At 57.7% G+C, this 14382-nt stretch overlaps 1 protein-coding gene across 1 annotated transcript in view; it reads right to left on the reverse strand.

The window, feature by feature from the left end:
- Positions 1-635: 635 nt before the first annotated feature.
- UNC5B (unc-5 netrin receptor B) overlaps positions 636-14382 on the reverse strand; it is an 86743-nt gene continuing 72996 nt past the window's right edge. The window contains exons 8-17 of the mRNA XM_058543247.1: positions 14247-14279; positions 12400-12594; positions 11660-12049; positions 10928-11015; positions 9391-9559; positions 9001-9234; positions 6897-7046; positions 6134-6298; positions 5156-5337; positions 636-4321 (exon numbers count right to left, since the gene is read on the reverse strand). Of these exons, the coding sequence (XP_058399230.1) occupies positions 4156-4321; positions 5156-5337; positions 6134-6298; positions 6897-7046; positions 9001-9234; positions 9391-9559; positions 10928-11015; positions 11660-12049; positions 12400-12594; positions 14247-14279 (1772 nt within the window). The 3' untranslated portion in view covers positions 636-4155. The remainder of the gene's footprint in view (positions 4322-5155; positions 5338-6133; positions 6299-6896; positions 7047-9000; positions 9235-9390; positions 9560-10927; positions 11016-11659; positions 12050-12399; positions 12595-14246; positions 14280-14382) is intronic.

Below are 14382 nucleotides of genomic sequence, written 5' to 3' on the forward strand. Positions count from 1 at the left end.
CAGTAAATACACAAATCTACAATCTGTGTGGGAATGGCACCACTCTCCCCTAGATATGGTAGTCTTGTCCAGTGTGTAACCTGCCCAACCATGCATGGCAGCCCTAGGTCCCAGGCCACACGATCCCAGTCCACCCATCATGCCCGTTCTGCCTGCGTGATCTTCTTATGTCCCAGGTGAGTGCTCTGAACTGACCTCAGCCTCAGCCTCAGCCCCAGCAGGGATGCACCCTTCTGAACTTCTTGCAGGCAGACAGGGATGCCAGGGGCTTCATCTCTGTCATTCCTCCTCCCGCCCATCACCTAGCCCACGGCAGGCTCCAATGACTGCGCCCTGAACATATTCTACGAATGCTATGCACTGAGAGCACTGACTGAGGAGCAGGGACCGGGATCCACATCCAGCAATGGGCTCTAACTTGCTGTGTGACCCCGGGGAAGTCCTTATCCCTCTCTGGGCCAGTTTTCCCTTCTGTAAAATGAGGAAGTTGGGCTTGCTCATTTCCAAGAGCTCAGATAGCTCTGACAGTGGCCCCCCACCCCACACACACACCGCAGCCCCCAAACACATGGAATTTTGAGAAAACCAGGAAGGTCATTCCCAACTGCTGATGGAAAGTCAGGAAGACAACAGAATACAACCTGGATTTTTTTTTTTTAGACTAGGAAATATAATTTATTTCATAAAAATTAATTTTGTTACAATAGGAATGCTAAACGTTATTTACAGGTTGAAGTTTACATAAACAGAGGTGGGATTGGGGCCATCCCTGCATCCGGGGACATATAACAATGTCCACGGCCCGGGCAGGGGGGGTCCCGCCCTTTGCCCCCAGGAGAGCTGCTCCCTGCACCCAGGCTCCTGGTCACCTCCCCTCAGAGGGCCTGCTAAGGGACCTGGCTCAGCTGCCTGGTTGCTGGGAGAAGGGACCAGAGGGCCCTGGATCGTCTAGGCGATGGGGAAGGTCCCCCATGCCCTCAGGAGGACCCCCAGCCCGGAGCTCGGGAGCCGGGCACTGCGAGAGAAGGCGGAGGAGAGGCACGTAAAAGATACACCGAGTGACCCTGTGGACCCAGGGGGGGCAAACAGGCACGCCCGCTCCAGACGCCCCAGCTGGGGACGCGAGGAGGGCACTCGCTCACACACAGGTCAGGACATGTTCCTGGAGGGGCACCCTGATGTGCCCGAGGATAGAAGCACACACACACACGCATGCGCAAGCACACTCAGAGACGAGACATGTAACCGGCCGCGCGAGGGCCGGGCGAGCCCCGCAGTGGCCCCTAATCTGCCGCTCGGGGGACCCGGCCCCGTGCGGCTGCCTCTCGGGCCCGAACAAGAGGACAAACCTCGGTCCCACCCGAGGCGGGCGGTGTGGGGTCGGAGCGACCGCAGCCTCGGCAGATTGATGGAGACTGCAAACCCTTTCCGGGCTTTTCTTATCAAGCCGGACAGTCTGAACCCTCCCGGGAGGCTCCAACTGATCGTTTCTGTGCTCCAGGCCCTGGTACACGATTTCTGGAAATCAGATTACGGCACCTGGGTGGCTGGCCTGCCTTCAGCCACCAAGAGCTCCCGTTCCTGGCGCTGAGCAGGCCGGCTTCTGAGGGTGGGGCGGGGAGGAGGGGCATGGCCAACCTGGGTCAACGCCTACCCACCAGGGTTCCCATCAGAAGCCGAGAATGACAGCGTGTCAGAACCCAAAGGGCCTCAAACGGCAGCTGCGGGGCCTTCTGGGTATAAAAAGGAAACGAGGCCCAGAGAAGGCAGTCATATGCCTGGGGTCACACAGCAGTTTAACAGCAAAGCTGGAGCTCGAGTGCTGGTCTTTGGACTCCGGGCTGCCTGGGGGCATTTTAGAGCCTGTGCTGGGGACCGCACCACTAGAGCTCCTTGCGGCACTGGTTAGGCTGCCCTCAGGGCCAGGCCATCACACAGGCCCACATGACTTGGGCTAGGAGTGACCAGGGAAGCTAAGCCCACAGCGGACGTGCACCTTTGGCAGAGAAGGCTCGCTGCCTTTGAGGCAACGTCCACACAGGCACTGGGGTAAAGAGCCGTGATCTCAGCCCTGGGGGCCCAGCCCCGGATGCAGGCTGGCCCCCTGAGCAGCCCTGATAGAAGGAATCCTCTCTCAAACTGAGCAGGCCCTCGTCTGCCCACAGCCAACCCACCCCGAAGGGAGCTGCTGGGTGGTGAGAACCCCCATAAGCTCCCGAGTCCATGGCAGGGAAGCCAGGCTGGGGGCACTGGGTGGACTGCAGCCCCAAACCTGCTTCCCTCCCAGGAGACAGGACTTTCAAAGGCCAGGACATGCCCAGGCAGTCCCAGTGGCTGCTCACGGCCCTGCCGCGGCAAGCTCTGGGGTCAGTGCCCAGAGTTGTCGGGGGAGCTGGCACTTGCTTGGCCCTGGGTGCCAAGGAGGAGAGGCCTTTGATGAGGCCTCTGTGCCAGCTGCAAGATCCAGGTCCCAGCCATGGCCAGACAGCCGGGAAGGGACCCTGAGGGCCCCTTTGGAACATCCTGGAACAGGCTGGTGAGGGTGTACCAGCCCCTCTGCTCTGGCAACCCTGCCTGTTCAAAGCTTACTTCAGGATCTCCCAGACTGCAGTGGGAGGGTGAGAAGTGGGTGGACGGGAGGTGCCTGTGGAGATCAGAGGTGGGAAAGTAGCCCTCCGCCCTTCCTCCTCCGCTCAGCAGGCGTGTGACATGGCTGGGCCACCCACCTCCCAGCCTCCCGCTGCAGGGCTGACGGCTAACGTGTTCCTCAAAGGCACACCGAGGCCCAGAAGCGCAGGCTTCTGCAGCCAGAGAGGCCCTCTAACCCATCCCTTCTGTTTCACAGAAGGAGAAACTGAGGCTGGGGAAGGGTGGATCCTAGATTCCTGGGCATTAAGAGAATGCCATCCTGCTCCAGCCCTCCTGGTCTGGAGGCTGCTGGGTGGGAGGTGTCTTGGCTGGCCCCACCCTAGGGGTGAAGGAGAGGGGTATCCATGGGGGCCGCACATCCCCCACTTCTTTCTCTGCTAGGGCCCCACTTCTGGGCCATAGCCCCTCTCCAGGAGCCACCAGACAATGGCACTGGAAACATTTTCCCTGGCTCACAGCCGGCCTGGCCCGCCACATTTTCCATCGCAGGGCTTCTTCGTCTGGATTCCCAGGAGCCCAGAGGAGCCTGTGGGGCATCTGCCGGGGCTGTGGGAGGGAGGGAGGACCCCACCCCGCTCCAGACCTCAGAGCTCCTCAGCTTTATGGATTCAGCATCTGCTTAAGATTTTAGAGAGAAACATGGTACCACGGCTAAAACCCCATCTGACCCTGTACAACTGGGGAAACTGAGGCCTTGTAAGGATGTAGTCTAAGATGGGATCATTAGCAGCAAAGTGTTCCCTGTGCAGTCTCTCTCTCCCTGATTCACACACACACACACACACACACACACACCCCTGGCCATGAGCACGCCCACACTCATCCACACTCAAGAAAAGAGTTTTCTATTTTTTGTGTTGTTTTTCATTTTCTTTTTTTTCTTAAAAAGGACTTATCCAAATATCTGGATAATAAATCACTTGCGTTTCCTAAGAAACTGGGTTTTTCTTTTCCCTTGTGGTTTTGGTGTTTTTCTTCTTCTCTGAGCCTTACTAGCAGTCTGAAACTTTCTTTCTTTCCTTCCTTTTCCTTTTTGCTTTTGGACAGGCGAAAGCAGTTTGTGTGAATTGTACTTGACTCTTAAAAGAGGAAAATGGTGTGAAAGGACAAGGGGCTCAGGGAGGAGGGAGAATCAAGAACTGAGGGAGAAAATGAAGAACGCAACTATAACAAACGTAACCCAGAGGTCCCGGGGCTGGGAGTGGCCCCTCCTTGCTCCTTTAGCTGCCTCCAGAGGCCTCAGCCCCACCTTGGGGCTTGCACGGACGTCTGAGGTCAGGAGAGAGGCAGGGGATGGAGAAGGGGCACTGGGTCCTCCCGACAGAGGACATGGATTTCCTAAGGCTGGTCGTGGTCTGGGGGCAGGGCAAGGACAGGAAGAGTGGAGGGTGACTCCGGCTGTGAGCCGGGGGCAGTGGAGGCCTGACTACCTGCCCCACAGGAGGCTGTCCCAGGCCTCCTTGTGCCCGCCTCCTGCCAGTCCCTACCAGCCACAGCTGGGGCAGCTCAGCAGTCCCCGTCAGTGGCCACGGCCACCAGCATCTCACTCTTGCCCATCTCCTCCAAGGCACTGGCCAGGCTGTTGAGGTCCCCGTCGTCCTGCTGCAGAGCCTCCCAGAGGTCCAGGATCACACCCGTGGGGCTCGCTTTGGTGGCAAAGTAGTTCAGGTACCTGGCGGAGGGAAGGAGAAGGACACTGGGTTCCCCAGATGCTCAGCACCTTCCAGGAGCCTGGGGGTGGAGGGAGCTCCAGGAAGGGGGAAGCCAGCGGTCTCTGGGATCCCACGATCCTGGATCTGAATGCCAGCCCCTCTGCTTTCCCCTGGGAAAGTCACTCCTCCTCTCTGAGCCTCAGTCTCCTCATCTCTAAAATGGAAACTGTCTTGCTCATCATCAATCATCATCATTGTTATTATCATTGAAAGACAATGGCCCCAGAGAGACTGTCCAAACCTGCATTCCATTCTCTCTTTCTCTCACCTTCATTCCCCACCTGGTCTCGCCCCGTGTGTTCCTCTGACCCCAGGAACAAAGCCCTGGACATCTTTGTAAATCCCACTCATTTCTAGTAAGATGTCTTCTACATGGCCTCTGCTTAATGCAGGTTTATTAAGTGATTTCTCAATAAGTATAACATAATCATAATGATTATTATTGCCATTATATTTATCCAGCATTTTAAGCTCTCCAGAAGAGTTTTGATGTACCAAGATGTATTCTGTCACTCAGCAAGCATTTCCAGAACACTGGCTCTGTCCTGGGCATGGGGGTGCTGGTGGTGATCACACCTCGCTGGTGTCCTGGCTTCATCTGATCCTCACAAGCACAAAGCTCCTCAAAGAACGGGCTCCTCGGACTTAACATGCCCAAACCTGAGCCCCTGACCTACGGCAGATGGTGGGATCTGATCTTGGACTGTCAGGTGGCCTGTTCTGCCTGCCCCTTGGGCACAGGGAGGCGGGGGTGGGCTGTGGTCTGGGTGGGGCGGGCCTGTCCTGACACTCACCGGTCCATGGAGAGCTTCTGCGCCAAGAGCCGCCAGTCATTGCCCCGTGAGTTGGGGGCATCCAGGCTGTTGCATATCTTCTGGCGGATGGACAGTGGGATCTTGAAGGCATGGGGTCCCAGCTGGGTGGTGACCACGCTGCTAGGGGCAGAGCAGAGGGCATCCAGGGAGCCAGCCGGCGTCTGGAAGGGCAGAGGGCAAGGGTGAGAGGGATAGAGGGCTCCCCCATGCATGGCACTGGGCCTCTGCCCCTCCCCACCCTCTGGGCAGGCTCCAGCTGCTCAAAGCCCTCCTCCCCAGAAGGTCAGCTCCCGAGGGCCAGAGCTGTGTGCCCAAAGCCCAGCCCTCAGGGAGCACCATGCTGATGTCCCACCCTGGGCTAATGCTGATGCATGATTACAAAACCACAACCAGCCTCAGCCATAGTCTAATCCCTCTGGACCCACTTTTACAAACATGTGGAAAACAAAGTCAAGAAAAGAGAAGTGACTTGCATACGGTCACATGCCACGTTAGTGGCAGAGCTGGGTCTAGATCCATATCCAGTGCTCCTTACACTGCACTGCAAGGGGGGTCTGGCACCGTCCCTGGTGGCCTGGGTCTTGTAAACCTCAATCCCGATTTATAGCGGGGGAGAGCCATAGGCCTGGGCCAAGCATTGACCTGATACAAGGCTGATAACACTTGCCCTCCCTAAAACCAGCTTTCTCAGCTCCCAGGTGGGGATCACCGTTTCTGTCTCCCTGGAGGCTGTGAAGATTTAACAAGATAATCTACGTCGCCTGGTACAGGCCAAGCCCAGGACCGGCACTCGGTAAGGGGTAGTCATTAGCAAAAAGTAACCAGGCCCCAGCTCAGACTTTGGAGGTGAGGGGGACATGTCTTTATGGGAGATGGCATTTCCACCCAGAGGAGTGGGAGCAGGGGGTCTGCATGCTGCACGCCCCGCCCCCCGCGGCGCCTGTCCTTGGCGCTCACCTCTGCCAGCGTGGTGTGCAGCTGGAATATCTGGCCTTCACCTTCCACCTGCCGCACGCAGATCTTGCAGGTGAACTCCGTGGAGGCCAGGCTGTGCCTCTCCAGGGTGAAGGTGCAGTGCAGGGCCTTCTGGCTGCCACTCCAAATGTGACAGAAGGGGATCTCCTGCGGGAGGAGGGGGTCAGGGTCAAGGAAGTGAGGCCAGCCTGCTCTGCCCTTGGGGACCGGAGGTAGAGGCAGGTAATGGGGTCAGTTCAGGCCTCTCCATCCTGAGGGGCAGAGGACGAAGAGCTGGTCAAGGGCCCTTCAGCTGAGAAAGGGGGAGAAGGCACAAGTCTTAACGTGTGAGTGTGAGTGTGCATGTGTATCTGGGGCTGGGAAGCCTGTGGACTCAATGGTGTCACACAAGCGGGTGGGGCAGAGGGACATGACCATTGGAGAGTAGTTTGGACAGTCTGCCAGGCATGAATGCTCTCTGAAGATGATGTGTACAGATATTTGTGCGTGGGAGTGTGTGACGGGGTGGGGGTGGGAGTGTGGCTGTCAATGGCACCGAATGTGGGGGTGAGCCTAAGGATGACTGGGAGCATGGAGAGTGGGTGGGAGGGAGACACAGAGAGACACTGTGGGGAGTGGGGTCAGGCTGCAGGACCGAGGGAGGAGGCAGGCCTGGGCCTGAGAGGGGATGTGGTCCTCCCTGCGCAGCCCCCAAGTGCGTCCCCTCCCCAGCTCCATCCCTCGCCCTCCTTTGGTCCAGCCTCACCTGGTACTTGGCCAGCAGCTTGCTCCTCCAGTGGGCATGGGGGATGTCGTGGAGGGAGAGGCGCAGGTTATGGTAACTGTCCTTGAACAGCAGGGGTTTCGGCTCCTCCACCAGGTAGCCGCCCAGGGTCCGCTCCAGCTCCAGCACCTCCTGTGGGCCGGGGTCAATGGGAAGGGGGAGCCCATCAGACCTGGCCAGTGGGCCCTCTCCCGCTGCAAGCTTGGGAGCTGGGGACACATGTGGGCACAGGGAACCAGGCTGTACCATTGAGGGCAGGGGCCCACCTGAGCACAGGGTTGGGGATTTGGTAAGTGCTCACAGAAGACTTACTGTGTGTGGACAGAGGGATGGATGGATGGAGAAATGGATGGATGAGTGGATTTATAGATGAACTGATGGATATATGAATGGATAGATGGATGGATAAATGGATGGACAGATGGAAAGATACAAAGAGACAGGCAGATGGGTGTGCAGATGGATATACAAAGGGATGGGTATATAAACAGAAGGATAGATGGAAGGAAAGATAAACAGATGAATGGGTGATGGCTGCATGGACAGATGGACTGTTGACTGAATGAGTATATATACAGATAAACAGAAAGTTGGATGGATGGATGGACAGATAGGGACCGAATAAACAAAGAATGCCATCAAGCCAAAATGTGGCAACGTCCCCCTTGATCTCCACTCCATTCTCTGACCAAAGCCGGACATTAGCCAATGCCCCAGTACCAAGAGATCCAGGCTGCAAGAGCATTTCCCAGGAGGCTCCAACCCATTATGGGCCTCCTGGAATGTCAGGCCAGCCTGGTCCCAGCAGGAGAGACTCTCTCCCATGAGACCTTTTCACCTGTGTTGCATCAGTCTGCAACCTGGAGTTTGAGACAAGTCACATGAGCCTGGGAGACAAGGGAGCTAGAAGAGACCACAGACCATGGGTGGGAGGAGGCATGGAGCTACCGGAAAGGACCGTGAGGCTTCGCAGAGGAGTAAATGGCAGGATGGAGAACAGAGAAGGGTTTAAACAGGGTTTAAACGAAGGTTTGTGCTCTTCCAGTGGTAGTCAGGATGAGACTGGGGTCCTGGGAATGAGGGGAGGGCTGGGGAGGGAATGGCTGGGGGGGACAGGGTGGTACTAACACAGGGCTCCATAACTGCCATCATCAGGCTCTATGTGCGAAAATCCAATCCCTTCACCTTCCCTCCCTCCCTGCCCCAGACGGCTCCTCACCTGCCACGGCCCCTCCCTCCTTTAGGGGCTCTGGCAGTTCTTGTGCATACACTAGGAGTCTGGCTGTCAGCCCCGACCCCTCCCCTCTCCCCCTGCTCATCCCATCAGTCACTGGCTCTGTCCATTCTACCGACTAAACACAAGAATCCAGCCACTCTCCTCACCACTGCCACTGGCTGCTGCCCAGGGTCCAGCTCAGGGTCCAGCTGCAGCTTCCCAGTTGGCCTCTCTGCCTCTTGTCTACCCATCCCCGCAGTGTAGCCATAGGGGCTTCCAAAAGAGCATCTGTGAACAGGTGTCCACCAGGTCTATGCTCCTGCCCACTGGATAGGTTCCGAATTCCTTGGCATGGCCCCCAAGGCCGTTGGGAAGCTGAGCCTGCCCATCTCTCCAGCCCCATCTCCTCCCTCCCTCATGCGCTCACATCCCTGCATGCTCTGGTCACACAGGTCGACACTCCTGTCTTTGCATAAGCTGCTCTGCCTCCTGGAATGCCCTTTACCCTTCTCTGCCCGGAACTCCTACTAGTCCTTTGGAGCATAGGTCTCAGGTCAGCTCTGCTCCAAAGCTTCTCAGACCCCCTCCTCAACAACCCAGGCCTGGCGAGCCCCTCCCAGACTGGTCCTCCGTCAGTGATCCCCCATCTGTCTCCCACCTCTAGCCTGGAGCTTGGCGAGGGCAGGACTGTGCCGGATTCATCTCTGTATCTCAAGGGTCTGATGCCCTTTGAATATTTGAGGAATGAATGAATGAATGAGGCTGATGGTGGTGGAGGGGAGCCTGGAAGGTACCACGCCAGCTGGCTGGCCAGGCGGGATGCCCCCACAGAGTGCCAGGGCTGTGTGGGTACCTATGGCCTGGCCTTACCTTCAGTGCTACAGGCGTGTCCTCCAGGCAGTAGACCCTGAGGCTGTACTCCAGGGAGGTGCAGAGGGCGGGGGCGAAGATGGCCAGCTGGAGCCGCTTGATGGCCGAGCGGGAATAGGACTCACCGGTGAACACGTAGGTGCCCAGCTGGTCCAACAGGATATGGCAGGACCTGGCCTCCAGCTGGCAGTAGCAGGGGGTGTTCAGGGTCTCCTCGTCCAGGGTCACCACCTCCTGCAGGGTGACAGCGGGGGGTGAGGCGGATGGGTCACAGTCAAGGCCCTGGAGGGGTCCATCCAGGTGGGGCCAGGAGGAAAGGGGCTTCCTCTCAGTTCCCAAGCCCCGGGGCAGGTTCAGATAGTGGACCTGCCCCCAGCCTTGGCTCCTTACCTCCCAGTGGCCCTGGTGGGCCTGGGTCTTGAGCTGGAAGATCCAGTCGCCGGCACTGACTTCGGCACAGTGAGGCACTGTGAGGATGACAGGGCGGCACAGCAGGAGGCCCGTGGGCCCACAGGTCACGGAGGGGCTCAATACTGTCTGGGTCCCTTCTGAAAGTGGGCTGGGGCAGGGCAGAGGGAGGGAGGAAGGCAGTGAGAGAAGGCCTGAAGCTCAGCAAGGGCCCAGATTGGTGCTGGCTCCCACCTCTGCCCCGGCTCCCTTCTGGGCTGGTAGAAGGCAGGTCTCCACCCCTGGGGCCCCCCGAGGTCAGGGGTTAAGGAGAGGCAGAAACATGGCATAGGCCTTGACTGTTTCCAGATCATTGCTGTTACACTGCAACATTCTCACAGCCAAATCTTGCTCGCATTTTCAAAGGCTCTGCACTCTTGGAATGTTTTTGACAGGTGTTGCTAAACTGCCCTCTGGAACCTGGTACCAATCCATGCTCCCACCAGCACATCATGGGAGGGCTGCATGCCCACGCTCTTGCCAGTATGAAGGTGTTACAGTTTGAAAAATCTTTGCAAATTCATGAAGCAAAAAACTCTCAATATCTCATGGCTGTTTGAATTACTATTTCTTTGACTACAAATTAGGTTGAACATTTTCTCATTACCTACTGGCCATTATAAGTGTGTGTGTGTGCACGCACATGGGTGTGTGTATAAGAGAGAGTGTGTGTGAATCCCTTGTTCCCATCCTTTGCCCATTTGTGTACTGAGATGTTCCACTTTTCTTACTGGTCTCTAAAACCTCTTTACATAGGAAGGGTATTAACCCTTTGTCATGTTGTAGCCAGTTTATCAGTTGCCTTTCAGTTTTATAATTTGTGCTGATTTTGCATGTTTCTTTTTTTTTTTTTTTTTTTGGTGAGGAAGACTGTCCCTGAGCTAACATCTGTGCCAATCTTCCTCTATTTTATATGTGGGACGCTGCCACAGTGTGGCTTGATGAGCGGTGTATCCACGCCCGGGATCTGAACCCGTGAACCTGGGCCACTGAAGTGGAGCTCGCGAACTTAACCACTACACCACCGGGCCAGCCCCTGGTTTTGCACATTTTTTGTGTGTGAGGAAGATCAGCCCTGTGCTAACATCTGCCAATCCTCCTCTTTTTTTTTTTTGCTAAGGAAGACTGGCCCTGGGCTAACATCCATGCCCATCCTCCTCCACTTTATATGGGACGCCGCCACAGCATGGCTTGCCAAGCAGTGCGTCAGTGCGCGCCCAGGATCCGAACCGGCGAACCCCAGGCCGCTGCAGTGGAGCACGTGTACCTAACTGCTTGCGCCACCGGGCCGGCCCCAGTTTTGCTCATTTTAAATGTGGACATAATAAGATCTATCAATGGTTCCCTTGGAGGACTACCTCTGGCCTTAGGATCAGGCTTAGAAGGGGAGATGGTGATATTTGAGCACAAGGTGGGTGGGCAGCAGAGACAGAGAGGAAGAGAAGGGGGCAGCCCAGGCCGGGCTGGGGTCTCTACTCACAGGGTGTTTTCTGCCTTGTTGATAAGGAGGTACATCTCGTAGAACTTGCCCTGGGGGATGGCTCCATTGGGCACCAGCAGGCTGACCCCTAGGGGGAGAGAGAGGTCAGCAGGGAGAGGCTGGAGGGAGTCCAGGAGCTTAAACAGGGGATTGGGGTTGGCCCCCAGCTTGGGGCAGGGAGAGAAAGACACCTGAGCTCCAGGTGGGCACCAGCAAGGGGTAGGAGAGAAGGTCTGGGGACTGGGTGCAAGAAGAGGCCAGGCCACTGACCACAGCAGGCTTGTCCTGTAACACAGGGGCCTCTGGCATTGCAATGGGGTGCAGAGATGGGGCAAAGACCTGGAGGCTGAGGGTCCCAGTGCCAGCTCCAGCCCCAGCTCAGTGTATGACACTGGGAAACTGTCAACTGCTGGCTGTGCACCTGAGACGGGCAGCCCTGACTTTTCAACAGCACTCTGTAGGTTTGTTGAACTACCTAGGGGTATTCTCTCCCACTTAACTGATGGAGAAACTGAGGTTTAGAGGGTGGCTCGTCCAAGGTTCCCCTGCCCTAATGAGGCAGAGGCAGGCCTGAACCCCAGGTCTTCTTATAGTCACTTTTTTCCCCTCGGCCTCACTTTTCCTGTCTGTGAAATGGGATCAGGGAAGCTCTGTCTTCTGTGGGGTGGGGGCTGGGGTTGTCGAGGGGACAAGCTGAGGCCAGGCTGATGGGCAGGCAGAGTGGGGGCCCACCTGTGCCGGGGATGCTGAGCCTCCCGCCCAGGCAGCCAAAGGTGCCACTGACGCTGCTCCCCGGGTCACGGGGCAGACCCAGGAGCTGCTGGGAGCCAAGGCTGGCGCTGCGCAGGTGCAGGAAGTGGGCATCCCTGGCGATTTCACCAGGGTATGTGCCAGGTGGCAGGACCCCCAGCAGGTCAGCCCCATCTGGCAGGCCTGGCCCGGAGCTGGTGGTGTTGGAGCTGTAGACCTTGATCTTGAGGCTGGGCAGGGGGTCCAGCAGGGGCGAGTTGGTCATGGGGATCTTGTCGGCCGAGTCCTGCAGGGCGTACACGGGCCCGCGGTACATGCTAGCACTGGCCGTGAGGTCTGGAGGCATCGACGGGTGCAGGAGCTGTGGGTTGTCTGCAGGGGTCGGGGCTACAGTCAGACCCAGCCGTGCCTCACTGGCCCAGGCCCACCCTCTGCTCCTGCCGGGGGCCCTTCTGTTGCACAATCCCACCCAAATGTCCAGCTGCGGAAGGCTCAATGGCCACCTGCTGCAGGAAGCTTTGGGGACTCGGCAGCCTGGGTTACTCCCTTCCTTTTCTGCACCTCTCTAATCCATACTCATCCATTATCTTTACAGCAAATTCTAGAAAAACTTTGGGAGGCAGTCAGGAGCCCCTTCTCTGGTCTGGCTGGTCTGGCTGGCTGCCACGCTCCTCTGGGTCCCCCACCCGCACCCGCCACCCCAGGAGTTCCCAGGTCCTTACTGGGCCTCACAGTCTTGAAGTTGACGGGATGGAAGCCACCAGTGAGGGCGGCGGAGGAGTCGGTGATGTCAGTGTCGAAGTCACGGCAGTTGCGGCGGTACACGACCACCCCCACCACCATGAGGACGGCCACGACCACGAAGATGGACACCACGAGGCCCGCGTACAGCGCCACATCCCCCGAGGTCTCCAGGACTGCGGGGACAGGAGGGCCGCGTAAGGGGCAGGGGCAGAGACCCAGGGGAGGCCCGGGGTCCCTGGGGAGACTGGCCTGTGCTAGGTTCTAGTCTGTGCCCTGCCGAGACAGGCTGGCGACCTCAGGCAAGCCTTGAACCTCACTGAGCATCAGTCTCTACTATAAGTAAAATGGTCTCAAAACTCCTGCCCTGCTTCTCTCCCGGAGTGGCAAGGAGAGGCAAAGCCACTCTTGGTCACTCCCAAGGGTTAGCTCATTGCTCGCTGCTGAAGAGGGGACAGGGTCTATGGCTCAGAGTCACTGGGGCCCGCTTGTCCCGTCCCAGCTGGGATTTAAACCTAGAGCCTCACTTGCAGCCTGTAGCACCCTCCATAGGACCTCTAGGCTCCCAGAAATCTCTGCGAGTAGACGCTCTGAGCTCATCCTCCATTCTGTGCTGAGGGTGGGAGGTGGAGGCAGAGGGGGAGCAGGAGGAGGGGAACGAGATGCATGACAATGGGGTGGAGAGGAGATGAGCAGGAAGAGAGGAGAGAAGGGGCTATAGGAGGCAACCCATGGCTACGCTCCCCTCCCCACGACAGGCTGCTGGGCTGGAGGGCACCCAGCTCTGGGTGGGGGGCAGGGCAGGCTGCCCCAGGCCAGGGGGAAGGTGTCAGGGTCAAGAGGCAGGGTCTAAAGTACACTGTCCACTAGAACTTTCTACGATGATGGAATATCCTATGTCTGTGCTGTCCCACACAACAGCCACTAGCCACATGCGGCCACTGAACAACTAAAATGTGGCTGTGGGGACAGAGGAACTGAGTTTTAAAATGTATTTAATTTTCACAATAGTTAAAAATACAAGTTTAAATAGCCACACGTGGCTAGTGGCTACCACACTGGACAGCACAGGCGGAGCCAAGACGGCTGCTTGTCCCCCTTGTTTCTTGCGGGAGACAGGAGGCAGCTGTCCCCTCTCCCCTCCCAGGGTGGCCCCTCAGGGGCAGGCCTGCTCTCCCTGTCAGGACTCCTCCAGCCCCACTCCCCTCAGGGCCTGGCTCTCAGCCCCAGTGTCTGCCCACTTCTACCACCTTCTGGGCCCTGGTCCCTCCTGCTGCCCCACTGGCTTCACTGCTCTGTTATTGCAGCACAGAGCACCCCTGGGGGCTGGAAGGTGAGCCCCTCGGGGTGGTGCAGGGCAGCGGGCATCCCAGAGAACCCAGGAGGCTGCAGTCCAGCTGCTGGGGGTACAGTGAGGGGCACCAGGATGGACAGGTGTGGGCCTGCCTATGGGCCCTGTCCCAGGGAGGGAGGCCGAGGGGACAGGGCTTAGCACCAGCTTTGGCCACACAAATATTTAGGTTTAAATCCTGGCTGGATCCGTGGATAAGTCCCTCCTTCTCTCTGAGACTAGGTTCCTCTCCCGTAATGCGAGGGTCAGGATGGTGTCCTGGGCCTATCTGTCAGTCCAGGGTCTGCCTGTCGGCAGTGATGGAGGCCGCGACACATGCAGCGTCGGGTGCTGGGAGCCCCGTGAGGGGTTGGTGAGGGGGCACCTTCAACTCTCCCTGTCCCTTGCCCTGCCTGCACCCCACACCCTGGAAAAGCCAGCCAAAGAGAACCAGGGACCCCCCCAGAGGAAAGAGGACAGCCATGAAATGGGACTTACGGTGGTTTTGGGGGTCACTTAGAGTTTTCTTATCTGTCGAGGGAAATAAAGGGAAAGAGTGACACAGGTGGCAAGAAAGGGTGGTGGAGACGGTGACGGGGAAATGCGCAGATGAGATGATGGACGTAGTGGGTGG

This window comes from Diceros bicornis, chromosome 6, assembly GCF_020826845.1.
Source record: "Diceros bicornis minor isolate mBicDic1 chromosome 6, mDicBic1.mat.cur, whole genome shotgun sequence".
Lineage (NCBI taxonomy): Eukaryota > Metazoa > Chordata > Mammalia > Perissodactyla > Rhinocerotidae > Diceros > Diceros bicornis.